This window comes from Syngnathus scovelli, chromosome 2 (assembly GCF_024217435.2).
Source record: "Syngnathus scovelli strain Florida chromosome 2, RoL_Ssco_1.2, whole genome shotgun sequence".
NCBI classification, from domain to species: domain Eukaryota; kingdom Metazoa; phylum Chordata; class Actinopteri; order Syngnathiformes; family Syngnathidae; genus Syngnathus; species Syngnathus scovelli.
In genome coordinates this window covers 20,495,511-20,523,459 of record NC_090848.1, presented here as the reverse complement: position 1 = coordinate 20,523,459, position 27,949 = coordinate 20,495,511, and the positions used below count along the sequence as shown (strand labels likewise).

The following is a 27,949-nucleotide window of genomic DNA, read 5'->3' as shown; positions in this document are numbered from 1 at the left end:
ACATGCGCGCACATACGCACGCGCACGCATACATACACACGCATGCACATCCACGATTCTTTTGGCCAGCCATGGATCCCTCGACGCTCCAAGCCGCTGTTGTCAGGGCGAATTAATAGCCCGCTCTCTCGCTGTTTTGCTCCTCCCGACCTTGCCCGCCTCCAGCTTGGCTTCTTAATATTTGATCCAGGATTCCTGTGCTGTCCACCCATGGCCACATCGGATGGAATAGACGGCTGTCTGCAGCGCGGCAGATCTCAAAGTGACCCGAATATACTCACCGAACCGGGGATCGATTTGGCTCACGGCACAGGTAAGGTAACCGCATCGTTCTGCGGCTATATTTATCTATAGAATAAATGGCGTTGTTGTTGTTATTTCACCTCCGTAAAATGCCTTCTTCATATTGGGGTAAATACCGCCGATGACCCCACCCCCCGCGCATTGGATGTTGACTGAACCCAAATATAAAAATTAATTTACCACATCAGTGGCCGCACTGCTCCCTGCACAATTAATTATGCAAGCTGATGGTTGTAAAGACGCCTGTGGCATCAGCAAGTGTGTCACAATGCACACGTTTGCATGCATGTTGCTCATTCGGTGCAACACTCATCAATATGAACAATGCTGCCAGTTGTTGCCCTATGTTGTGAGCCAGCATTGTCCACCGAGGGAACACGGGTTCTAGTTTGTCTTTTTTTGTTGCAGGCGTTGCATTTGCACAAACTCATCTTGACATGCAAGTCAGTCTCATTAAGCCTGTGACACCACCCTTGTCTCCCTCCATACTGAGCCCCTCACTGTTATGATGAATATCACGTGATGCCATCCGTGGAAGCATTGAATGCCCCTGATTCACCACAGCCATCACTTTGCAGATCCATTGACACGGCAGGTGTGCTTTTCAACATGGAGTCTCTGTTTATCTCGGTGTTAGTCATCCGTGTGCATGTTGGTCTTTAATGACAGCAGCCGCAGCTTGATGAGGCGCAACTAAAGTTTACAGTTTACTCTAAATGCTCATTATTCTCAAATGTATGTATTTGGGGCAAAGCCTGTATTTTTTTTTTTATTTTTTTTTTTTTACATAAGAGGCTATTTGTAGTTGCATTGTGTGGGCTTGCTTCAAGTCAGTCCTCCCTCCCACACGTAAAGAGTTTTACGCACACGACAAAGGATGCTCCACGAAATGATGCAAACAGAAAAACCATGACTTTTCCTTTTCACCTGTTCACTAATGAGCCCAGCTATTGACTCTATGAAATTCATACCTGTCTTCTCCTCTCATTCTCCCCAACGCTGGGTTTAAATGGACCTTGGCTGCATCCGTACCCACTTTTAGATGATCTAATTCACACGTTGGTGGATGTGTTAATGTCACACTGAGTGCTTGACGCAACCTGAGTAAACAACACCAACTCCTCAGCAGATCCGCCACACTAACAAGGGCCAAAGTCATCAGAGAGAATGCCCACACACACAATGGTGACACTTGTGCAAAGTATGCCAAAGTTGTACAGTACCACCCAAGTACACTACGTAAATGACACACAGCCATTAAGTCCAGTCAGCTGCAATGACAGCGTCTGGTCTGTTGACCCAATGCACACACAATGGGACGACCCCCTCTGCATAAGGCTCATCACCAAGCTTGCATCTGGGGCACCAGTCTTTGCCAAAGGATTACTTTAACAGCCCTCAACACAGTTGTGGTCTTCGTGGCTGCAACAGCATACACTGTCTGTGACATTGTCTTTATCTCTATGTATTGTATTACTTTTTCTCTCTGTGGTCTGTCTGTCTGTCTGTCTGTCTGTCTGTCTGTCTGTCTGTCTGTCTGTCTGTCTTTATGTCTAATCTCTGACATTCTACATCACTCAGTCCATTTATTTATATTGTAAACATCCATCCATCCATTTTCAACACGGCTTATCCTGTTGAAGATGTTGTGACTTGCATATTGATGTCAGCAAGTCATTTTCAGCACTTAAGTTTGATCCATAATTTGGAAAATAACAGCCTCATGTGGGAGCTGAAAAATAGTATCACTTTGTGAAAACATATTAATTTGACCAAATTTAGACGCAGGAGGTTTCTGCCCAACGGCGCTGATATTTACAAATGTTTTCTGAACTCATTTACTTATTGCATCAGTGCAGAGTTGCAGTGTTACTATATAACCTCATCATTTCATCGGTAACCATTTTTTTTATTGAGTTCATGTGCAATCTGAATTAAGTGAGTTTATTTTTGGGGCGTAAATAACACATTTTTAATGAACGTGCATGAACATATTAGCAATTTAATATTTACACATATATCACTTAGTATATGTATACTACTTGTCCTAGAAACATAACCCTAGAAATTACTTTGGGTAAGACGCAGAGTACGCTCTCGACTAGTAAAAATCCAATCACAGGACACATAGTGTATGAACAAAAACACTTTCACACACACCTATGGACAACCTAAAATGTGATTTTGGAATACGGGAGAGAGGAAGCCAGAGTGAAAACACACAAAAGGAGAACATGTAAATTACACACAGGACGTTCAAACCCAGAACCGTGTTGCCAAGACTAGTAAATAACAACTACAGTACATTATTTTGCAGTCGTGTGTCAAATTAAAATTATGAAGATGATGCTTGATGAAATGATGTGTCTGATACAAGCAACAGTCTTTAAAAGAAAAAGACAGGACACAATTCCTTTGTGGTATTACCATCATAATAATGTCGTTCAGTGTGGCAAGCAGCGGCATGGAAAGAATAAAAGGAATGTGAAGTTCCATGTAAATATACAGTCGGTTAGACACATTTGGTAGTGAAATTGTAATCTGTGAAAGTATAGCTCTTACATGAAACCTGATTAAATACTACTAAAACTAATGACTGCAGAAATGATGACGAGATCCATGAGCATTTCCTACCTAGGTATGTATGTAGGTAGCTAGTTTGCGCTTTTAGTAAACGCTGTCATGAGCCAGCCTGTCATGCACCTGCACCTACGTGACGCTCAGGCTAATTATGTTCTCACTTCCGATTTCCTGTCGCAGAGCATCTCTTCACACCAGTCACTCATTAGTCATGGTCAGCTTTAAGGGAGCGTGCTTCAGTCACAGCCACTTGTTGGTTGAATCATAGTCACTATAGAGCTATTCATCTGTCCTACGGTGATGCACATCTCCACAGAGCCCTTGAAGAAACACTCAGTCAAGTCAAGTGGTAGATCTGAGCCGCTTCCTGGACCATCATGAAACTTTGCAACTTCTATTAAACATTTCATGATAGTAATTGTGACTGTCTGAAAAGAGACTTGTAAAAATATTGCACTTTTTTTGAGAACGTCTTTGAGAGTTTTATAAGGACGACAACTTGATGGTTTATAGTCATGTTCATTTTTTTGGGCAATATTGCAATTTTCCTGTGCAAAAACCATTATTCATGTAAATGAGACATACTAAACACTATTTTCACGTGTGGATGACAACATTGGTGGCCAATCCCCACAGCAGTTTAGATTTGCATCTACAAAAGTTGTTGTAAATAGTAGAATAGTAACCGTGCAGTATAAAACGTTAATATTTTTGAAATGCTCTCTTTTGTTGTGTGCTGTGTACTTCGCTGTTGTATCATTTTCTCAAGTTTCTAATATATGTGTTAGCTCGGGGTGTAACTCGAACCCTGAAAGTGATGTTTCATTTTCTGCTTGTAGACGGTCAACATGACATAAAGAAATTGAACAACATCCACATAGACCTACCTCTGCAGTATAGCAACTCCCCCAAGCAGCAACTACTAACTCCTACACTGAACAAGTGAAACTGGGGCTCAGAGCATCTTTTTCATCTTTTTGTCCTCATTAGGATCTTGGTAAGGCCGGAACTTAAATTGGGCTTGAACATCTATGCATAAGCCATGACTATATACTATTCTGTTTGGCATAACACATTCCACACTCCTTCACCCCGACTTCAAATCTGGAAGCGGAACCGGGAAAGAAGGAAAGGGCGAAGGTGAATATTTTTGGGGTGATTTAGAGCTGTGTTGCACAACCACATGGTGCAGCTATGTGACAAATTATACCATCATCATATACATATGGTCATTAGCACTGCTAAAAAAAGGCGTATCGAATGATGACCTAATTCTTGTGCACAGTACAATATATGTATATTGCCTCGCATCCTGCAGTTGTCGCGCATACCGTATCATAACAAGGCCTGCAGGATGCAAAGTGACAGCAGTGCAAGATTCCTGCTGGAGGGAAGGGCAGCTGGCAGAAGAGGCGGAGAGACAACCTAGAGCGAGCTTAATTGGGTAAACCAAAATGGATGCTGCCAAAAACAGCTGTTTATGGCACCAAAGCTCCATTTACACAACAGGTCCCAATAAAACCCCACTTCTTTCACCCATGTGACCCACAGGCAAATCATTTCAGTTTTTCATTCCTTCTTGCTATTTACTTCTGTAATTCAAATCTTAATCATTCCTGCTATCCCTCCCTGCTAGTATGTGATGTCATTCCGCTGTCCAAGTGACACTGAGTGGCTCCTCAATTACTGAATAAGGATAACCTGCATCTGGATAACTTCTTGAGTCCCGCTTGCTCCGGCTCAGCTACTCAAGAAAACAGCTGAAAGACGAGAGCAACAAAAGCCTCAAGTGCCTCGTCTGCTTCCACCAATGAGACACATTTCCGTGTCTGCGGCATGTGTTGCAGCGGCTGTTGTTTTTGTCCATACACCTGCGTGTTTGTCTGCATGTTTGCGAGTGTGCGTGACGGAGGCTTGTACTGATGCAAAAGGAAACTGGCAGCTCTTTGTAGGGAAGAAAAAGCACAGCGCAGGAAGACAAAAGGAAGATCAAAACAAATCCCCATAAAACTAATGTAGTCTAATGGCATTTGGCAGAGTGCAACAATGTTAAACTGAGTTCAGGAAGTTGAACGCAAGAAGAGTTATAGCTTATAGTTATAGTTATAGCGGGCAGTGAAATTTCAGGGCTGTGTAGACAGTATTTTTGGTGTTAAGTGGATAAAAACAAGACATAAAGACATGGATAAGGGTTTGGCTGGAGGAGAGGGAAATTGCACAAGGGGAGAAAGACATGAGGACGTGGCCGTTTTATTGAAAGACAGCCAAAGCTCCCCTAATTGCTGAGTAGCCATGACAGTCTGAAGGGTGCACCACAGATAGCATTGACTGTTGACGTGTCATTTAGAAAATGTTTCAACAAGCACTAATATATTTAGAAATCCAGCAATAACATAATATAATTGTTATTACGTGTTTTTACATAGCAGGAAATTATTGTTAGAAATGTTTGAATCACAAACTAGGGCCAAATGACATAAAACCCAAAGGGTGAGGAAGTATGTTTAGTCGGTCGGTCAGTGAGTAGGTAACTATGTAGTAGGTGATGTTGGTCAGTAAGTTGGTCGTGAGAAAATGAAATGACAACAAATGAGTGGTAAGAAATGGAGATGGGCACTTACAGTATGTACACCACAGACTCATTGAGCTTCTCTGGCAATGCCTCTCAGGAGATGCTAAATTAAATACAAGGATGAATCAGATAGTACCAGGAGGAATACGGTACATTCATGAGGAGGATATGAATTAAAGTGTTGCTGGCGAGAAGGCAAAGACAGTACTTACAAATGTGTACTATTTTACCAATTTCCACAAAGGAATATTAATATAGTAGTTATGACATGTAAAGGGAAAACATGCAAACAAGCCCACAATCAAAACTGTAAATTCACTCAATCCTTGTTGACTGTTATCAGTGCTAATGCTGCCATTGCAGTATCATAGAACTTCAACTTTGTCATGATGGGGAATGTACAGGAAGAAGAAGAAAACACACAGAAGTTTTAGTTGACGGTTCGGCTCCTATTTTGATAGACTGGGGCGCTCAGCTTAAAAAGCGGCGTAACTTCATTTCATGCCAGCGCAAGTCTGGTTTTCATGTTTGAGGCTGTGTTTTGCTCATCTGGGCGTGCCGGTGCATGAAGCAGCCTCGCCCCGATGCACCAGATAATCTGGTAACAGAAATAGTCCGTGCTTGCCATAAAATCGGTCACATCGTCATTTTCGTGCAGGAACAATGGTTTAGTGTAGTTTGCCATGTTTATGAACTTGGTAGATGCACTACGCCTCACTGGGCATTTCTGCCTTGCCCACCAGTGTATCTGCAAGTTTGGTTACAAAGAGTAGACTCTGTCTTGGAAAAGTGTACTTCCATTCCACAGTATGCTATCATCGCAAATTCAAACAAAATGCCAAAAGAAAGAAAACGCCACCTGCGACAGGACCACGCCCCCCTGTCAGTGGAATCGCCGTCCCCTGCCACGGGCTCATGGACAGCGCTATATCAGCGCCGCCAGCACAGACCCGAGTGTCAGTCTGTCCCGTGATGCTTTGCTCATCTGTCCCTGAGAAACTGACTTTACAATTCAAATCCACAGAACTTCTTGTCCACCCCAGCCAGATCGCCGCTCCAGCGCCAGCTATTCCCATCATCCCCTTCCACAATAAAGTCTGTCGCTACGCACTTGGCTGTACTGTCCGATCCCTTACAAAAACAAAAATAGGGCCCTTTATCGTTAGTCCGATAATCTCACTCTGATTATTATTGTTGTTATACTTTCTGACATGTTGGTCTGTCAGAATTTAGATTTCATAAAAAAACCCATAGATTTTCTATAGCACTTGTCCACATTAGGTGATATACAGTGAGTGGTGTGTGGTTCAGCACCAAGGACAGTGTCAGTCAGTGATTAGAACGCCCTGAGGTAGCACACACACAAACTCTCAGTGCAATGTATTGTATTTATCCCACACAAAAAGCAAAAGCAACAAGTTTAATGTCTGATGATTGAATGTTTTCTTCTGCTCTTCAGGTATTTCTCAGATGACTCAGGCAACCTGAGGCTAATCCTGCAAATTGTATTTTAGATTTCCCCCCCCCCCCCCCCCCTTTAACATGCATTGTCTGTCGAACAAGTCCCTGATGGCGCAGTGGTTCATTCGCTTGAAATCTGTGTAGGCGGTCCCACTTGGTGACAGTGTGAATGATTGTATGTCTGCATCCACCCCTGTGATTGACTGGCAACCAGTCTTTTGCCACAAGATAGAATAGACTCCACCTTCCTGTGATGCTGACTAGAATAAGCAGTATAAAAAAATGGATGAATGTTACAGTGAGTTGGATTTAGGAATACCATTTTGAACAGCAATTAATAGTCAGTGAGCTACATTTGATTTACTTTTCATGGAAATATATTCACATCTCTGCCATTTAAAACCTGTCTCAGTGGTAATGATGTCTGCCTCGCAATGGGGTCTCACCCAAGTTTAGGAATTACAGTGTATGACAGTATATTTATGTACGTATACATATTTCTGTCTAGCTAAGGTCATACTGTATACATACTGACACGATCCTTTTATAGCAGTAACAGTCAGCAAATTTGTGTGGCGTGCTTAAGTATTACATGCCATGCTTATTATACAGATGAATGAAAACTACAAGCTGTGCATCATGCATGGGCTGGTATTATGGCCATGACAAATTAAATTTAAGACACTTGCTGTAGCTCAACTTGCCATGTCTGTGGCATCTAATGTACCAATTTGAGTTTGGCACGTGAAATAGATATGCTGAATATTCGTGTGTGAGCTTCCCACCAGCTGCAACTCGAGTTTTTACATTTGTGTTGAATAAATTTCAATTGGCTACACTTGTGTTTCTGCATGTACACTTGTGAGGATCCAAGATGGAAATGTATCTTTGATGTGATTCATTGCTAACGGAGGCTTTCCTGCTTGGACAGAGTAATGTGCTCTAAAATCAAAATGCTGTCATTGTGGAGACCCGTGTGCTCAAAGCACTGGAATGCTCTTTTCGATGGAGTATTTACATGCTCAAAATTTTATTTATTAACCTGAATTAATGGACAGTAAATAGCATGAATTAATTATATTATTAGCATTTACCAGATAAGCCTCACTTTTCTCCTTTGCATCCTCCTTAATCAAGGCGGATTTTCACAAGACCCCCTTCAAAGCACATCACACTGCTTCTTCATTGACCTACAAGCACTGGGTTGAGGGAAGACCACTGTACCGCTGAACCACGCTGCCACGACTCCTTCCGCAAGACACGTTCTTCCCGTGACTGTGCTCCAGTGCACTTGTATTTGCTTGGTTTGAAGGACCTTGATCTTAACTTCCATTACTGTTGGGGTGAACAAAAACAGAGACTGTGAGGTGCTCTCTCTTTCAGATCATCTGAGCTCATAAATGGTCAAAATGTGTAGACACATTCCAAAATGTTGGAAAAATCTTCTGGGACGATTGCAAAGGGTGTAAAGTGCTTGATAATATATTGCCATCTAAGTGGATTAAAAATAGTGGCAGGCAGAATGAATGTGTAACTCATGAGTGTCTGAATGTTTCACAAAGAGGGACAGATTTGGCGAGGTGAGATTGTGGGGGGGCTGACCATCCAGTTTTGGGTTGCTTTAATTTTTCACGGCGTTTGTTACCAGGCACCTTGTCATAGTTTGCATGTTTTGTCTGGCAGTGGCACTTATATTGAATCCCTAGAAAACAGCCGGTGTCTTATCAATTAGTCAAAGTATTTCAGTAAAAAAAATAATGCCAATTTCTACTTTCCTTTTCTCCAAGACAGCCTCCATTTTTTAAATGGACTAAAAAGGCCCACACAAGGGTCACGCAGCAAGGTTGTCACTCTGACACCTAATACTACTATGAAAGTTGCGTGTTCCGAGACACAAGGTTTGTTTGGAGCATATTTATTTCCCAAAGCACCCGAAAGCATGGCCTCGGGTCTGTTGCTATCTTCTGGTGAAACATAAAATGACTTTTCTTTCCTACGTTTTCAGTTATTGTTTTGTGGATCTAATGGCAGCACTGAGTCTTTCACACCTTTAGTCAAAGATAGCCAATCTTTTTTTTTTTTTTTCTAGTGTGTGAAATGCAGAGGCGTGTCTGCAGGGACACACGCACATGTTCCATGTGTCTCCAGTTATTTGTAGCACTACCATTTTTCCTCTGGCTTGATGATATTTAAGATATTTGTGCATGATCTATTGCAAAGCTAGAGAATTACAATAATACCCATGCAAGAGCGTTAGGTAAATTCAGAGTGTGGTTTGATATCTGAGTTCAAGGTCACAAAGAAACTGGAAGCTATCTATTTGACTTTAGGGTGCGGGTCAGTATACACCCACCACTTATCACCTGGCAATCACAGGACCAACACATGCTGTGGAGCACAAGTGCCAAACCTCAGCCCTCGAGGGTCACTATAATAGATGTTTTAGATATTGGCCTCCTGCAACAGTTCTTAATCAAATGAATCTCTTCAGGAGATCCATTTGATCTGATCACAATCCTGATCAACCCAGGTGTGTTGGAGAAGAGAAACATCTCAAACACGCAGGTTAGTAGCCCTCAAGGACTGGCGTTTGACACCTGTGTTGCAGAGGCAACTATTCACACACATACTACATTCACACCTACTGAAGTCTTCAGTGAACCAGTGGAGCTGAGACCCACATAAGTACAATCATAAATCTGATTCCTGAATATACATCCACCACAGGTTCTTTCACATTGGCACTTTGCATACAGGAGATGCAGTTTTATTCCACTTGGTGCACAAGTTGCTTGAGGCTGTTAGTATAGTAGATGTGAGAAGAGAAACAATGAAGTCTATATTGACCAGTAGGAGAGCTATGGGATCATAGATGTCACATTCTAAGTGTACAAAAAGGGAAAAGAAAATAGAAAAATAAGCTACATTGGGAATTCATGAAATATAAAGTATGAAAATATAAAACAGAGTGAGTTATTATGAGGCCGCAAAAAATGACTATTATGACCAATTAGTGCTAAAAAAGAAAGATTATTATGACCAATTACTGCAAAGATATTAAAAAAAAATTGTGGCTCCTTGGGGTGTTATTAAAGAATTTATTAAAATCCTCATAATAGAAATGTTTTTTCTATTGTTTGCCTGAATTTGGCCAGAGAAATTGGATGGCTGGATGGCTAGATGGCTGGATGGATGGCTGGATGGATGGCTGGATGGATGGATGGATGGATGGATGGATGGATGGATGGATGGATGGATGGATGGATGGATGGATGGATGGATGGATGGATGGATGGATGGATGGATGGATGGATGGATGGATGGATGGATGGATGGATGGATGGATGGATGGATGGATGGATGGATGGATGGATGGATTTCAGTTATCAATGGATTTCTTTGAAATTATCTTTGTATTTTTTCTGTACCATGCATACAACCCCATTCTTTCATACATGCCATCATTCACGTTTGTCACATGCTGAGTCAAAGTAAAGAAGTAACAGCCCACATTTGTTCTAAATCTGACGAGTAACACATACAGAAAAATCAGTTGAACTCTCTCCTGTCCCATTTCATCACTTCATTTTAGTTTTTAGTGCCGAAGCTTCTTGCATTTTCACCCCCCCCCCCCCCCCCCCACAGGTGTACCATCACAAAAAGTCCAACAGCGCCGATATGTCATTTTAAATTATAAAGCGCTTGCAGTTTACAGAAAGAAAACTGTTTGTTTTGGGTTTTTATACTTGACCTGGTGGATGACACCCAGAGAGCATAACAGCTCCACAAGCTTTATTGCAATCTTTCATCAGTCTATTTTACAACAAATAAATGTTCACAGTTCCAAACTAACAATTAAAAAACATCAATTCTCATTGAATTGTCATATTGTTGCTTCAGAGCGGCTTTTCCTCATTACAGAGTCCTCACTCATGGGTAACATATGGTAACTAACAAGGGCCTCTGGCCTTGCCTATTGGCTCTTGGCCTCACTGATATTATTTGTCACTCTTGATGCCAGTGGTCTGCACAGTGCAGAGGAACTGTACACTTGCACTGTAAATGATCTGAGACAGCTCTCCCCAAAAAATGGGGCCATACAGTCTGTCTGGTTTATATCGGATAGAACCATGATGCATTGCTGCATCGGTATCTATAGGATAGTATTTATAGTCTTATAGCGACCAATCATTTTCTCGCCATTTCTAAGCAGTTAGTATCATTTATGAGAAGAAATCCAACAAAATTCATACTACTGATTACAAATTCTGTTACAAAAACCCCTTTTTTTCAAATTTGTCAATAAATGGCTTTTCTATTATTTGGTGCTGCTTTATGAACTATTCACGTGCGATCTACTACTGTAATATTTATTGCTGTTTTATAAGATGATCTTGAGTCCTTTGAAAATGTGTGATATTATTATTATTATTATTATTATTATTATTATTATTATTATTATTGTTGTGTATGTTTTTCTTGGATAAAACAGCTAAGATGTCACTACAATAGACAAGTGATGTTTTTAACTGATGTCTTTCTGGTATGGATTACTGAATAAATGGTTTCAAAATTGTCATAAAAAAACTGTGCATGTTTGATTGCACATTCATTCAACGGAGTAACCCAAAACAAAGCATGAAACCTGCATCAAGATTACAGTATATGACTTCGTAACAGAATTTCAATCAAAATCATCTCAGCTATTCTGTTAATGACTCACTTGACAACTAAGACCGATCGATCACAGTCTTTTTGTCGCGCAAACTGTTTTCATTTCATGTCACTGGAGCCCGTCTGCTCCTTACTAACTTCCTGCTAGTCATTTTGTGTGGCCGGGTCCCTGAGGCAGAAAGGCCACGGACAGATGGCAGCACAGTTGTAAAGCCAGGGGGCAAAGTGAGGAGGCGAGCTGGCATTGTAGTGAGTAAGGAAGGAGGTGTCCACTCATGGAGACAATGTGCAGGTGGGAAAGAGCAGAGCAGCTAAGCAAAACTCTTCAGAGAAAGAGATATACAATATATGTATATATACCGTAAAGCCAGAAATTATTCATACCCCAGGCGTATGAATAATTTTAGGCTTGACTATTGGTCTAATATTATGTTGCACTAGCTTTTACTGATTGTTTGCTGGCTTTTGTCTCATTAAATGTCATTTATTGCCTCGTTCTTGACCAAGAACATGCTATTGATTGCAGATAATGCTGCACATCCTACTGTGGCAACCAATAAGCAATTACAACAACATGTATTTTTGTGACCAGAGTGGTAAACCGGACTAGTCTCCACTTCTGGATGAGTAACCGATTGTATGTGACATGTTTCAGTCGGCTTCGAGCTGTTTTAAGATGACTTTTGATCCCGGGTGCAAGTGTAGGCTCTGCAGCCATGACAAACATGGCTGAACGAGAGCTTTACCCACAGTTGGATGAAAACAATGAATGACTTTACTAACAAACTAAATGTTGGTCTGGTCCACAGCAGCTTTTCTGAGCCTATATGGTAGCTTTTTTATGTAGAAGAGATTATTTGTGCTTTCCTTAATGTCTGTGTGCATTGCTAGTCATGAAATCTAATGTCCTCAAAGGTGCTGACGAGCTGTTTAAGTGGGGCGTGGCGGCTAGTGGCTCACACAGCATCTGCTGTGTTAAATTTCTCACCATGCGAAAATATCATATTAACGACTTAAGTTCGTTCACAAATCTTTTTGTTGTTATTTCACTGCTCTGAAGCTGCCTAATATGCAGCTTGTAATATGTTGTTTGCTGTTCATGATTTATGTTATACTGCAGGCATTTTAGCATGCTGACTGTCCATACAAAGAATGACTAAATCCAGTTTTCTCAAGCGGATTAATTAAATGGGCGTTTCATTGCCACATGGTGCCTGGTCATGCTATACTGAAAGCGCATTTCATTAGTTCCTCATAGGGGGGAGAAAAGAAATCTCCATGTGCTTGCATGTGTTTACACATAATTCCCATGTTCCCCTGTCATTTTCTGTGAACAAAACCCTGCTCTATGAAAGAAGGGCTTGGTATGCATTACGAAGGGCTGCTTCCTGATTGGACGAGCCCACATTCTCTGGCCATCTCTTCCGGATAGCAACAGCCCCCCTTCCTCCTTCTAACTGGAACCCCCCTTCTAAACATCCTCTTCCACCCCTCTTCCCGCCTTTAAAAGGAAGCACGTATCTCCTCCTCCATGTGGCTTCTTTCCCCGCCTTCAAAAGGAAGCACGTATCTCATCCTCCATGTGGCTTCTCTCCTCGTCCAACATCCTTTCCCACAATGCACTTGATGCCCAGCCACTGTCATTAGATGTGGCAGTATTCGTGTGCGTGTGCGTGTGTGTGTGCGTCTGTGCACGCGTGTGTGTGTTTGTGTTGAGGGGGGCTCTCCCCCTCTCCTTCTAAGCTGACTCGCTCAATCCCACCAGCACCCACTGCTGCAGCAGCATCTGGATGTGGTCGTCATGGCAACAGTAGTGGGTCTGACCCCACCCCCTCTCCGCTTTCCACATACACATTGATACAGACAACGCCCCTACCCCTCCTCCCATTTGCTCCTCCTCTTTTTTTTTGCACTCTTTGGTGCATTTTCCTTCAAGATTAACCTGGATCCAGTTAGCGGCGCCACCCGTCTTGAGGTACGCAAGCAAGATAAAGACATGAGTGACATTGGCATGCTGTGTGACCTTTTGTGGGTCACTTCTTAAGCTCACGAACAAAAATCCCCTCCAACCTCAGTCGTTCTTGTTCTTCCTTCACGCTGTCCGTTGTCCTTACAGTCACCCACACCTTTCAAACAACATGTTGTCAATGTGAAAACACAAAAGACAAAAAAAAAACTTCACAAGGGGCCCACCCCATCCTCCTTGACTGTACGCCACACTACAATCACAAATCGTCCTCCCATCAGTTGAATATTTGAAAAGAGAAATCAGCCATCTTGCTGTTATGCTTATTTCCATTTTTACTCCATTTTCATACTTCCTGGTATTTGTTATTGTGAGAATTCCAAGTTGCTTTAATGTTGCAGAAGGGCTTTGTGTGCACAATAAGAAGTAAGCTTAGTTAGAAAACAAAAACAAAAACGTAGTCCTCTAAGGGTAATAACGGCTACTTTGGATTGATAATGACGGAGAGAAGTTTTGAATTTTTGGGTCTTTTTGTGTACCCAAACAAATTTAATTATTCACACAGTGCTCAGTGTGACTTTGTTGTTCTACACCACTGCACGTTATAACAATAACGAACAAACTGTTTGTTCCATTATTATTATTATGATTGTTTTTATTGTTAATTATTATTATTATTATTACAATTAAACATGGGCTACCGCACTGTTCTGACACTCAGGGTTTGAATCACTCCTCTGGCTTTCCTATTTAAATTGTCCATTGAATGGTTGTTTGTCTACATGTGCCCTGTGATTGGCTGGCGAACAGTCCAAGGTGTAACCCACTATGGCCCAGGAGTGTGATAGAATATGCTCCAGTTCGCCCGCAACCAAATCAGAATAAGCAGTTAAGACAAAGGATGATTGGATGTATATTTTTTTTCCTAGAAGCAATTGTGTGGAAATCCATTTGTGATGCTGTTTTGTCATTTGATGTCATTAAATGTCTTTAAAGGTCACTGTAGGCCCTTTAAAAGCATGAATTCCATTAAACATCCTAACCCTGGCATACATCTGCTAATCAGTAGATGTGCTGGACCAGCAGAGGGTGCTAAGGACCGGCTGCCTAGTGACCGGAGTCCACACTCCCCCCATCAGGCGGAATAGCAAGCTGGCCACATTGGGCCGCATCTTCAAGCCCTGGAAGTGGAGGAAAAAGAAAAATGAAAAGCTAAAACAGAGTTCCACAGGTACGCAACAGGGGACTGCTATTACTTTGTTTAAGAGTCAAGAAAAAAAGAAGTAGACGGGATTCAGGAAATAAACACACTCAAACCCTTTACTGATATGATCACCTCCTGTCCTGCTTGTCTCCATTAACAAGATGTAGCATTATCCAGCGGCCTTCTCTACCACGACTCAAACTGCTCTGGCCAGGGCTGCTGTTCAGATGGAACACTCCTGCTTGGCAGTTTTGGGGGACCTTTGAACTCAAACCTCACGGTCAGCAGTGTGGAATACCTTGGACCAGAGGAGGAGCATCCCCTTCCAGGTAGAAAGGTCCCTCCCTGGCATTACAATTAAATTTGTAATGTGTCTTAACCTGGGCTTCATAACTATATAATACCAAATAAAAGTACAAATATGAATAAAAAAAAAGGTTTTTTGAAATGAAAAAAGAATATGAAAATACATGTCAAAATACAGTAAATATAAAAATACAGATATACGTAGATACAATTATATCAATGTATTTTTCTTTAATCTATTTTTTCTCAATTTTTACATAATAATTAATAATTTTTTACATTTGGTTTTATTTTTACTGTTATTTATTTTTAATTTGCGCAGTCCTGGTCCTTTATGATTTACAACATAGGCACTAACACGCACCGTACCGTTCACCACATTTTCTTCTATCACAAGGTTTTTATGATCACGGAAAGCCATAATCAAACTCACAATAAGATTTTTATTAATTATGCAGCCCTAATCAACAGTGTATGACATCACCTGAATATTTTGCCTAAAAAACAATTAGATGTAGCAAAATAAACATTAAGTCGTCAATGACCCAATGGGAGCTTGATGTTTTTGCACTGTACTGTCAAATTCTACTCGCCAGTAGATAGATAGCAGCTGTGAAGTTGTTTAAGTTGCTTTTGTATTTATTTTATTTATTTTTATTTTTTTTATATATTTGACTATTGTCCAATCTTGACAGAATCGAAGAGAAACGTATGTAGTTACAAGGGGTAGAGTCAAAAAAGCTTAGGCTTCCTTTAACTCCCTTTTGAACAAATATTAATTTACGATAAAGGGAAAATTATAATGCAATATCATTTTTTTCTTTTTTTTAATGTTCTATTGTACTATGGAGTACAGTGAGTCGGTGGGGAGCAATGACAGTGAGACCTGGAAGGGCGTGATTGGGAGGAACGGCCCGCCCGATCTGAACCCGAGCGGTGTCCTATTATTGGACTTCTGTGCTCGACACGGATTTTCTATAATGAACACCATGTTCAAACATAAGGGTGTCCATGTGTGCACTTGGCACCAGGACACCCTAGGCTGCAGTTCGATGATCGACTTTGTAGTCGTGTCATCGGATTTGCGGCCGCATGTTTTGGACACTCGGGCGAAGAGATGGGCGGAGCAGTCAACTGATCATCACCTGGTGGTGGGTTGGCTCTGATAGTGGGGGAAGATGCCGGTCCGACCTGGCAGACCCAAACGCTCTGTGAGGGTCTGCTGGGAACGTCTGGCAGAATCCCCTGTCAGGAAGAGCTTCAACTCCCACCTCCAGCAGAGCTTTTCCCACGTCCCGGGGGAGGCAGGGGACATTGAGTCCGAGTGGACCATCTTCCGCGCCTCCATTGTTGAGGCGGCCGACCGGAGCTGTGGCCGTAACGTAAGGTCGTTGGTGCCTGTCGTGGCGGCAATCCCCGAACCCGCTGGTGGACACCGGCGGTAAGGGATGCCGTCAAGCTGAAGAAGGAGTCCTATCGGGCCGTTTTGGCCTGCGGGACTCCGGAGGCAGCTGACAGGTACCGGATGGCCAAGCGGAACGCGGCTTCGGCGGTTGCTGAGGCAAAAACCCGGGCGTGGGAGGAGTTTGGCGAGGCCATGGAGAATGACTTCCGGACGGCTTCGAGGAAATTCTGGTCCACCATCCGGCGTCTCAGGAGGGGGAAGCAGTGCAACGTCAAAACTGTTTACAGTGGGGATGGCGTGCTGCTGACCTCGACTCGGGACGTCGTGAGTCGGTGGGGAGAATACTTCGAAGACCTCCTCAATTCCACCTACACGCCTTCCATTGAGGAAGCAGGGCCTGGAGACTCTGAGGCGGATTCTCCAATCTCTGGGGTCGAAGTCACTGAGGTAGTTGAAAAACTCCTCGGTGGCAAGGCCCCGGGGGTGGATGAGATCCGCCCGGAGTTCTTAAGGGCTCTGGATGTTGTGGGGCTGTCATGGCTGACACGCCTCTACAACATTGCGTGGACATCGGGGACAGTACCTCTGGATTGGCAGACTGGGGTGGTGGTTCCCCTATTTAAGAAGGGGGACCGGAGGGTGTGTTCCAATTACAGGGGAATCACACTCCTCAACCTCCCTGGTAAGGTCTATTCAGGGGTGCTGGAGAGGAGGGTCCGTCGGGATGTCAAACCTCGGATTCAAGAGGAGCAGTGTGGCTTTGGTCTTGGCCGTGGAAAGGTGGACCAGCTATACACCCTCAGCAGGATCCTCGAGGGTGCATGGGAGTTGGAGAAGGCGTTCGACCGTGTCCCTCGGGAGGTTCTGTGGAGGGTGCTTCAGGAGTATGGGGTGCCGAGCCAACTGATAAGGGCGGTTCGGTCCGTGTATCACCGATGCCAGAGTTTGGTCCGCATTTCCGGCAGTAAGTCAGATTCGTTCCCAGTGAAGGTTGGACTCTGCCAAGGCTGCCCTTTGTCACCGATTCTGTTCATAATTTTTATGGACAGAATTTGTAGGGGCAGCCGAGGCGTTGAGGGGGTCCGGTTTGGGGACCTCAGCCTCGCGTCTCTGCTTTTTGCAGATGACGTGGTGCTGTTGGCTTCTTCAGGCCGTGATCTCCAGCTCTCACTGGAACGGTTCGCAGCCGAGTGTGAAGCGGTCGGGATGAGGGTCAGCACCTCCAAATCCAAGTCCATAGTCCTCGATCGGAAAAGGGTGGAATGCCCTCTCCAGATCGGAGATGAGATCCTGCCCCAAGTGTAGGAGTTTAAGTATCTTGGGGTCTTGTTCACGAGTGAGGGGAGGATGGAGCGCGAGATCGACAGGCGGATCGGTGCAGCGTCGGCAGTAATGCGGACTCTGTACCGGTCCGTCGAGGTAAAGAGAGAGCTGAGCCAAAAGGCAAAACTCTCAATTTACCGGTCGATTTACGCTCCTACCCTCACCTATGGTCACGAGCTATGGGTCGTGACCGAAAGAACGAGATCCTGGATACAAGCGGCCGAAATGAGTTTCCTCCGCAGGATGTCCGGGCTCTCCCTTAGAGATAGGGTGAGAAGCTCGGTCATCCGGGAGAGACTCGGAGTAGAGTCGCTACTCCTCCACGTTGAGAGGAGCCAGATGAGGTGGCTCGGGGATCTCATCAGGATGCCTCCTGGACACTTCCCTGGGGAGGTGTTCCAGGCATGTCCCACCGGTAGGAGACCCCGGGGACGACCCAGGACACGCTGGCGAGACTATGTCTCTCAGCTGGCCTGGGAACACCTTGGGATCCCCCGGGATGAGCTGGATGAAGTGGCTGGAAAGAGGGAAGTCTGGGAGCCCCTCCTGAAGCTGCTGCCCCCGTGACCCGACCCCGGATAAGCGGAAGAAGATGGATGGATGGATGGATGGATGGATGTACTATGGAGTTATCATTTTCTCTTTTTTTTATTTTTTTATTGTATTTCTTTAATGTTCGAAATAAACAAACAATAAAGTAGCATAGACAACCATTTGATAGGCGATGGCTTTATAGATGCAATCAATTCATGCATGTTTTAAGTCCAACTGTGCTCACCCTTTAAACTAATAAGGACAAGCAGTATAGAAAATAGATGAATGTTTTTTTTACTTTTCGGCCACCCAATTCACCAGTTCAAAAACACAACATCACCACAACAAATTACACTAAACACTAAAGGGCATAAATAACTATACGAACCATTTCTCCCCCATTATCCATCTTCAAGTGGTCAGCCCCCTCCAGGACTGCGAGCGTCTGCAGGAAGCTGTAAATGCAGCACTTAAAGATGAGGACTTGGACCAAGGGGCACACCCTGTGGGAGAGTTAGCCCAAGGCCTGCAGGATGTCAGAGAGCGAATGGAAGAAAGACTGGAGGAGGAGATTGCTTCAGGAACATCTCCTCCACAAGTACCTCCAAAACATTTGCCGCAGCTTACCACTGGAGACAGTGAGTGTTGAGATACATATTTTGGACACTATCATACTTAACTTGTTGGGGCACTTTTATTACTCCACGCTTGCATGGCTGCATTAGCTTGTTTTTAAGGAACTTGAAAGTCCTGATCTCAAAGTGCATTTAAATGTTTTGGGGATAAGCTTAAACAAACAATGAAGAAAGATCCTTTGAAAGTCTTCTGGAAAGCTTGCAAACTGTTATGGTTTCTAGGTGCACGCTTAAAAATGGCGGGTTTAAAAACAACCCACTTTTGGTTAAAAATTGCACAAATTTGACCCAAATCCCTTTTTGCTTTACCTTAAACAACCCATTTTGTGCGTGCGTGCGTGCGTGCGTGCGTGCGTGCGTGCGTGCGTGCGTGCGTGCGTGCGCGTGCGTGTGTGTGTGTGTGTAAGGAGGGGGTGGGGGGGGGGGGCGTCAGGAATGGCCAGTTGCCACAATAATTATGTCTAGATAAGACAACATTTGATTTGAATTGTTCATATAGTAATAAAAACATGCATGGGTGGAGTGATGGATGAATGGATAATAAATCTGTTCTTTCTCAGATTCAGGCCCTGTATCACTCCCTCTTCACCACCCAAACTCTTACCACCCGAAAGAGCCTCCACACAGGCCCACGGAGAGTCTGGTGCCCATCACTCTTCCCCTAAGAGGCCCCCTGTCCAACTCCTCAGGGTCACCTCACCTTGGCAATATGATTCACCCACCTATGCCCCCTAGTTGTATTATGGAGGAACTCCAAAGAGCATTCGCCACGAAGAACAGACAGGAGAGGTGAGCCTGCACACACTAACAAAAACTAATTCAGAGATCACGGGGAACATGCAGACTATTTCAGGTCGAATGTCTAACTTTGTATTTATTATGTAACAAGTCGCTATCTGCAACCCGCTTTGGTTGTTTTTTAAATCCAGATCTCCCGGCAGTGTCATGACCTTTTTGTTGACATTTCTGTTCCCGTGGTCTTTCCATGCAGTGTGCATGAAGGGTGTGAGCAGGGCTCATCTCCCCCGCGGCTGTGGTGCTCCGATGGACGCCTTTCTCGTTCTTGCAGCTCAGAGAACCAACACTCATCTTCTCTGACAAGTATGTGCGTTGGAGGTGGCAGCTCCGACTGGCCCAAGAAGGAGGCGGAGGAAAATAAGGAGAATGTGCGGCTGGACCAGTGCTTCTCCAACGCATCAGGCCTCCCCACTGACCTGGATGGATGGAACGACTCTGTCATCTCTGGTGGGTTATGTGATTTGCAGTAGTCCCAGATGTTGAAAAAACACTACTCAAGCCCAAAGAGATCTCCACAGAGCATGAGCGTTCTTTTTATGTTGTGACTGCTGAGTATTTTGAGGCAACTGGTGGCTTTTAACCACATCAAAAATCTGTCAAACCCCAAACACAGTATGTACAGTAAGGCTCAAAGTTTGCGGGTCTTGTCCTAATTCATGCACAATCTTACTTGTATGAAATGTAAAAGATGGGCACACAGGTTCTTTTTAATTTATTATTTTCTGCAGGCACACTTCCTCGCAGGTTGAGAAAGGAGCTACTGGCTGTCAAACTGCGGAACCGGCCCACCAAGCAAGAGCTGGAGGACCGGAACATCTTCCCGGCAAGGAGCGACCAGGAGCGCCAAGAAATACGGCAGCAGATTGAAATGAAACTTGCTAAGTAAGCAATTTATTTGAAATTATTGATGATGGCAAGTTAGACCTGTAACAAACATTGATAGGACATAAACAGAGATAAAGTCGTGATTGCTATAATGCTGCTTCTGTTTGTTGTTGTTGCTTGTTCGGCAGCTTAGTCGTGCACCATGGGGGATGTAGTACGTATACTATGCCTCGGGTGTGTCAGACATTATGTGATTGTAGTCGAGGGTGACAGAAAGAAAAGAGAATAGTGAAGAGCAGTACAGTTCTCATGAAGTATTTATTTAGTATTTATTAATATTAATTCAACTTGTGAACCGCTTCTCCTCACGAGGGTCGTGGGCATGCTGGAGCCAATCCCAGCTGACTTTGGGCGGTAGACGGGAGACACCCCCAATTGGTCACCATGAAATTGCAGGGCACACATACCAACAAATATCCACTCTCACAATAACATATAATAATAATAATCAAACCCTGCACCTCTAAAATGTGAGGCGGATGTGCTCAGTGCTCAACCGAGAGTGCAGTCCAGGGAGATGAAGTAATCACGAGCGCTTTGTATAGCAATTAGAAAGGGGCCCCACACCAAATGACTGACTAAATCTAATAGGCATGCCTCTCGAGAGACAGACTAGTTGTGATTCAACATCGGTACACATGCACGATTTGTTGGATGTTTCCTGAGCTATGTAGTATTTGAATGAATGGATTGATGGATGGACGGATGAACAGATGGACGGATGGAATAGAAGTCAAGGAAAAATTAAGCAGCTTTATTTATGTCGTGTATTTCATACACAAGGTAACTCAATATGCTTACCATAATTAAAAGTACAACATTTAAAACAATTTACAAACAAAAGAACTAAAGGCATTTAAAAACAGAGTAAAGAAATAAATAGTAGCTCATTAAAATTACTAAAAGAACTTATAGTGCAAGAAAAAGCCTGGAAATTTGATTTTACAAATCGCTACAAGACCTCAATCAATGAGCAGAGTAGTATAAGAAAAAACATTAGTTTTCAACCTGGATTTCAAAGTATTCTCTTACTCAGAAAGAAGCACGACACTATCTTAGTAATGCCTTAGTGCTGTGGTTCTTAGTACTGAGTTCTGAGTTTGCCACTGACTATTCCCAATTTCCCAATGACAAAAATGTTTTTTTGGGTTGTTGAAAAATCATTGACGTGAATACTGGACACTGAACAAACGATTATATGAGCGAGCAATCCGTTTCAGCAACAGGCACAGACAGAGCGTGCTTCCAGGAAACCTCTTTGTTCAAGATCCACTGACTCACATTAGCGAGTGCCTGCATGCTGCGCTAAAAATAGAATCGTTTTTTTTTTTTCAAACACGGCCGAGGAACGCAATGTTCAAATTGAACAACAGCGCTGATAATTGTGAATTTGCCACATCACAACCTATTTAGCACTCGCATAACAAACACGAGGCATGCCGCTGAATGCATTGCATAAGCAAACGTGTCATAACTTACAAGTAAGCACAAAGAGGCTCCCGCATTTGCTGGAGCAACAATGTCGCACCTTGTCTCAGAGAATACTTTTGGTACCCTATGAATTCTTAGATCTGTGAGACTCATTTACATTTTAGTCAAAGAAAAGGTCTTTTCTGATTTGCTTTCAAACATCCTACATAAAGACAGAAGCTTTCATATGGGAGGATGCAGGATGAGTGATTTTTAATGCACTTGTAGCACGGCAGTGAGACAGACTGCATGTTATGTAAAGGCTCATTCCAAACAGTAGCTGTTGCAGGCTGCTTTTGAATTCATGAACTTTTTTTGTGCTCCGTTCTGATGCACGACTCAGGCTTTTTGGTTTTGCATAGTGCTTTTGTGCTAGTCCAAAAACATAACTGCAACAATCCATCTATAAAAACCGTAATCAGTACAGTCAACGGATCCATCTGTTTGTTTGTTTGTTTTCACTCCTTGTCTTGGCGGGGTTGCAGGTGAGCTGGAGTCTATTCCAGCTGACTTTGGGCAAGAAGTGGGACACACCTTGGAATAGTCAGGACACATGAAGACAAACAACCATTTACACATATTCACACCAAAGAGGGGTAGATCATATATTTTTAATTGAGAGCTTTACCAAATACACTCTCCACTGTCAGCACAAAGCCATTTGGGAGAATAGCCCTGGCAACATATATCTGACGAGTGGTCAAAATAGGGGTTCTTATTACAGTTCATTTGCTCCGGGAATCCACAGTGAATGACAAAACAGTCCATGAAATACATCTGTGGATTTGGCAGCAAATGTATCACAGCTTTATTCTCAGCTCGTTATTCTTATCCATGTAAGACCACGAAGACCTGCTGCATTATTTGCTGCACATCCAGCAAAAAAAAAAATGCTATCAGGCCTCATGATAACGGTGATGAAACTCTGTCCACACGAGTACACTTGATTGATGACCTTTCTATTTTTAGAGACTCCCGCCTCGTGACTATGCTGCAGTCACACTTGGCTTTTTCTAATCTTAGCTTCACTTTGCTCAATAATGAATAATGAGTAGGAGTCATAGAAAAGAGACGTGAGGGAGCACTTAAAAAGCGAATAAAGCATATGCAGTGTGCAGTGAACCTGAGAAATAAAATAGACATAAAGGAGCCAGATTTCATCCCTCCTATCTCTAGCATATTTTCATTCTACAACTATATAGCGTACGCTAAGAAGCCATTTTATCAGCACAGTTTAAAATATATGCACTTAATAAATTTCATTTTGGTAAATTTGTCCGTGCTTATGTAAAAGATCGACTATCATAATGTAACAATATATACTGTATTTTTTTCTTCAGTGCTTAGGGCTCTCTTGGGCCCCAAAAAAATATCATTCAAGGACAGCACCAAACTACTGAATAAAAAACGAGACACAGTGTATAGTGCAGTTCAATATCGTTGCGAGCATCATCTCTGACTTATTATCCTCACAATGTTACAGGTGGTTGTTTCATTGGGCAGAATCTAACATTAAATGTCTCACATTTCATCACAAATGATCCTAAATAAAGGGAACAGTGAATGTCTGACTCATGAGATATGTGAGACCAAAAAATAGGCCTTGTTTGATTTTAACAATGTACTTAATAAGCCTCGACACTAGAAAAAAACGTGTTTTTTTTCTTTGTTCTAAAAATAGCATCATACCAGCAGCTCAGTGTGTAACAAAGAATTCCCCCTCAGTTTGTTGCTAGGGAGAACATGAGGATTCCTACGAAACGACCATTATCTTAGACAGAGACTGTAGTTGCCTAGCAACTCAGAGGATGGTCATGTTCGTTTATTTCAAATGTAATAAAGCAGTAAAGGAGTGTTTTTGAAGAAATAATTGTTGTTTTGTTTCTATCTGATGGCATATAACAGTAAAACAGTTCAGCTGAAAATTAAAAGAAAACATTTCAACATTCTTATACATATGATGGACCTGAACTGCTGTTTAAGTGTATTAGGAGACATTTAAATACCTTCTAGTTGTGTTTCCTATGAACCACAAAGGCTGGCAGCTCATGCTATTTTTGGATGCAAAGTCAAGCATGTGTTAATTAACAGAGACTGCTTGATATATGGGTCTGCATTCCTTACATAATGCAAAAAAACATCTCCAATCAGCTTCATCTACTGTGACTAGAGATGATAAATACAACAACATACACACACAAAAAAGAAAAGTATAATTGATAGAAATAAAGAATCAGTGACTTGTTTCTTCGGGTTCTATAAAATTGGGGTAACAATGCCTAAAACGTTAAGTTAATTTTAGGTCACCTCACTATTTTGGTTATGTCACTCAATTGTGAAACAGATGGTCGAAAAGGTAAATACATTGTGTTCTAGCTTGATATTGCCCAGGTCACAAGTACAAAGCGTCAACTTGGAACAAGGGATGAAGGGAGTCCCACAACAAAGGTTTCATTCTACTCCGTACTTTGAACCCTTTGTGGTCGACTTCAGCTATGTAGTGTGGACCGCATTTATTATTCATATCACATATTAATAGTTCACTAGCTCACATAGGGTATTCTGGGTAACACACCTTTTCTGGAGGCCTTGCTGCCGAGGGCACCTGACAGGCTGATAAAGGAACTATTCAATGAGTGTTCACCAGTTTCTAAAAAATCTAGAATTTGAATAAAGTAATCAAAATGTATTCTCATTTTATTCATTAAGACAGTTACTAGAATTTAGAAGAGTTAATTCAATAGATTTGCTTTTAAACGTATTGATTGATATATGTATCTTTTGATACAGAAATATTAATCTGGGCACCTCAAATGTAAATCCCCTGGATGTGCCGCTAGTACAGTACACATCAGGAGATCGGGGATGCCGTGAGTAGGAGCCCGCTAAGCCCTGCCCAATACTCATTACGCATGCAGTAACCAGGGAGACTTAGGCAGAGCCACGCGGGCAGCCCATCACGACTCACTTGAAAAGCTCATGTAGTAGAGTGCTGGCGCTCATAGAGCACCGTAGTGCACAGGCTAGACATGAGGAGTCTTGGCTTCCTTGAATAGTCCAGCAGAACAAGTGCAGGGCAGCATTTGAGTATTCCAGATGTTCGGAACGCCTCTTCCCAAGTATCACAGCCGGGGTTCGGATGCAAGATGGAGACATAGGCAAAGTGGCAGAAGTACAAAGAAGACAGGGCCATGACAGTTGGACAGTGGACAATGGTTCAAAACGTGGTTTTGGTGTTTCTGCGCAGGAGGCTGAGCCAGAGACCCAACGTGGAGGAGCTGGAGAGTCGGAACATTTTAAAACGTAAGTTCATGCTATTCATTTATGCAGAGTAAATGACTGCTGGGGGGGAAATACTGCACAAAACAATACATTAATAATAACAGTGTTACATTATTCAAGGGCCTTTGCTGTAAACCTCTTGAATGTAAGGACAGCCCATGCTGTGTTTTTTTTTTTTTTTATACAAATGAATGTGTTTGTTTTGTTGGGACCAGAGAAAATCTTTTCAATTGAATACAATAGACTAAAACATGTAATTTAGAAACATAATATAAACGAACAAGCCACAAACATTACGTATAATCTCTGTACAAAACAGGATGGTTGAATGGATGCTGTTTTCATTTTTGTTTTACGTAATGTATTGTATTTTAAAAAATATGTCACAAAATACCCAATACCTACAAATGAACCAAAACCATATAACAAATCTTGAAGATGTACAATTGATCAGATTTTCTTTGGTCCAAACTCTTGTTAAAATCAGTGTAGCAGTTTTTGCATGAGCCTGCTTGCTAGCAAATAGCAATGAAAATCTTAAGTCTTTTTTTCCCCTTCCAGAGAGAAACGACCAGACAGAACAAGAGGAGAGGAGAGAGATCAAACAGAGGCTTAACAGAAAGGTTCACATTCTTTTTTTTTTTTCTTCAAAATATGAATGCTTCTACTTGTTTGTATCAATTGAAATGGTGACACTATAGGTTACATTTCTCATGTGTTGCAGCTCAACCAGCGGCCCACAGTCGACGAACTTCGTGACAGAAAGATTCTGATCCGCTTCAGTGACTATGTGGAAGTGGCCAAAGCTCAGGACTATGACAGGAGGGCGGACAAGCCCTGGACGAGGCTCTCGGCAGCAGACAAAGTACCACTATGGTTCCATGTTCAGCAGTACAGCAGAAAGACCTGTAGCTCATTGCTTTGTTTTTTCCTCTTCTCGTAGGCTGCCATCCGTAAAGAGCTGAATGAGTTCAAAAGCACTGAAATGGAAGTACATGCATCCAGCAAACACCTTACGAGGTTTGTGTTTTGAAGCGCGCTCATACTGTATATGGGAGCAGCTATTCTGGGAAACAGCACGCTCAATTTAGCTCCTCCCTGTTCATCCAAGGAGGGCCATAGGAGCTAAAAATAGATGGAAATTCCTCGGTTAGGGACACTTGGGAGGAAATAATAAAATGCCAATGCATCCTTGGCTAAGCTTGTTTGAGTTTGAAACCAGAGCCCTGCATTGTGACAATGACCCAGAGAAAGGATAGAAGTAATCATACACTAAGTCAAAATAGATACCTACATCTGATTAACAGCAGCAATCTTAGAAGGCTATGAACACTTATATGCATCTCCTCACATTTGTCTCCCTAGGTTCCACCGGCCATGAGAGCCTGGGGTTTCTTCTGTGAAGAAATGTTCTGAATGTGCGCAGTGTCGACAGGCCTGGAGCCTTTTCCGTCTTCAGCGAGTCTTACTAGCTTTCTTCCTGCTTGGACAGGAGATAATTTTCATGGCTTCGTGTTCAGAAGGCCGCTGGACTTTCAAGGTGGCAGCGGGCTGGTGTGGCTGGACTGTATTATGGAGCCTCTGATTCCCAGGATGAGAACAAATGAGGATAAATCTGTTTTGTTATTGAGTCAATGTTGGGTTTTTTGTACCATTTCATGGACATGACAAGACATCTAGTGAGAGGTTGTGCATGTGACCACCTTTTCTTAACTGCTGAATAACATTTCACTTGACTGGGTGGATTTGATATTCACTGTACATAAAGTATGTCAACATCAATGAAAAGAACACCACCTTTGTAAGAAGACATTAAAATACAGTCTTTTCTAAAAACAAAGGCTCTTTTACTTTGTCAAATCTGTGACCCAAGTGTAGGGATGCAAGGAAATGGGGACAGAGTTCATTCAAAAAACATTTAAGAAAAAAGGCAAACAAAACTACTGGTCATAAAAAGAGAAACAGGTAGTGATGAGCACATGAGGCTTCATTGGGTTTTGAGGCTTTCCAACCAAGCCGTTTGCAAATAGCTTCATTTCTCGAGGCATCATGTGCACATAAAGCCCTCTGCTGGTCAACAGGAGTAATGCATTCCATTAATGAGAATTACATTCACCTTTATATTTTGCTTCATGTAGCCTGATGACAATAAATGAAATTTCTCCCTGCATGTGCATTCACGTTGAAAGAAGTGGAATACAATATGTAAACACCATCAATGTCAATTAAGAGACTAAAAGTTGACAGAACACGTTTTGTTTTAAAGGGCTGCTGTGTTTTAACAGGGAAAGACTGATGTACTTACGAATGAAGATGACTTGTACTTGTGAACAGTAAAGAGGGTGGTATATGTGCTTGTGCAACTGAGGGGGATTGTTATTATTGGTTTCATTCAAGAACAATATTTTATCCATGGTATTTGGATATCAAAGTCAAAGTCTGCTTTATTGTCAATTTCTTCAAATGCCAAGACACACAAAGAGATCGAAATTACGTTCCCACTATCCCACGGCGACAAGACATAGTTCACAATGTACATACATGTAAACAA

The 27,949-nt window shown here is 42.6% G+C and overlaps 1 protein-coding gene across 2 annotated transcripts; it reads left to right on the top strand.

Annotated features, from left to right (window-relative positions):
* Nucleotides 1–10: 10 nt before the first annotated feature.
* Nucleotides 11–27,761, top strand: phactr3a (phosphatase and actin regulator 3a). 2 transcript variants are annotated; one of them, XM_049752111.2, is made up of 12 exons: nucleotides 11–313; nucleotides 14,626–14,787; nucleotides 14,922–15,089; nucleotides 18,745–18,966; nucleotides 19,524–19,752; nucleotides 19,955–20,208; nucleotides 20,490–20,643; nucleotides 25,364–25,419; nucleotides 25,960–26,021; nucleotides 26,123–26,263; nucleotides 26,342–26,418; nucleotides 26,764–27,761. In XM_049752111.2, the coding sequence occupies exons 1-12, from the start codon at nucleotides 43–45 to the stop codon at nucleotides 26,777–26,779; spliced, it is 1,812 nt and encodes a 603-aa protein (XP_049608068.1). In that variant the 5' UTR covers nucleotides 11–42; the 3' UTR covers nucleotides 26,780–27,761. The 2 variants fall into 2 exon arrangements, with proteins under 2 accessions (XP_049608068.1, XP_049608067.1); XM_049752110.2 differs by having other exon boundaries at nucleotides 14,623–14,787.
* The last annotated feature ends 188 nt before the right edge of the window (nucleotides 27,762–27,949 follow it).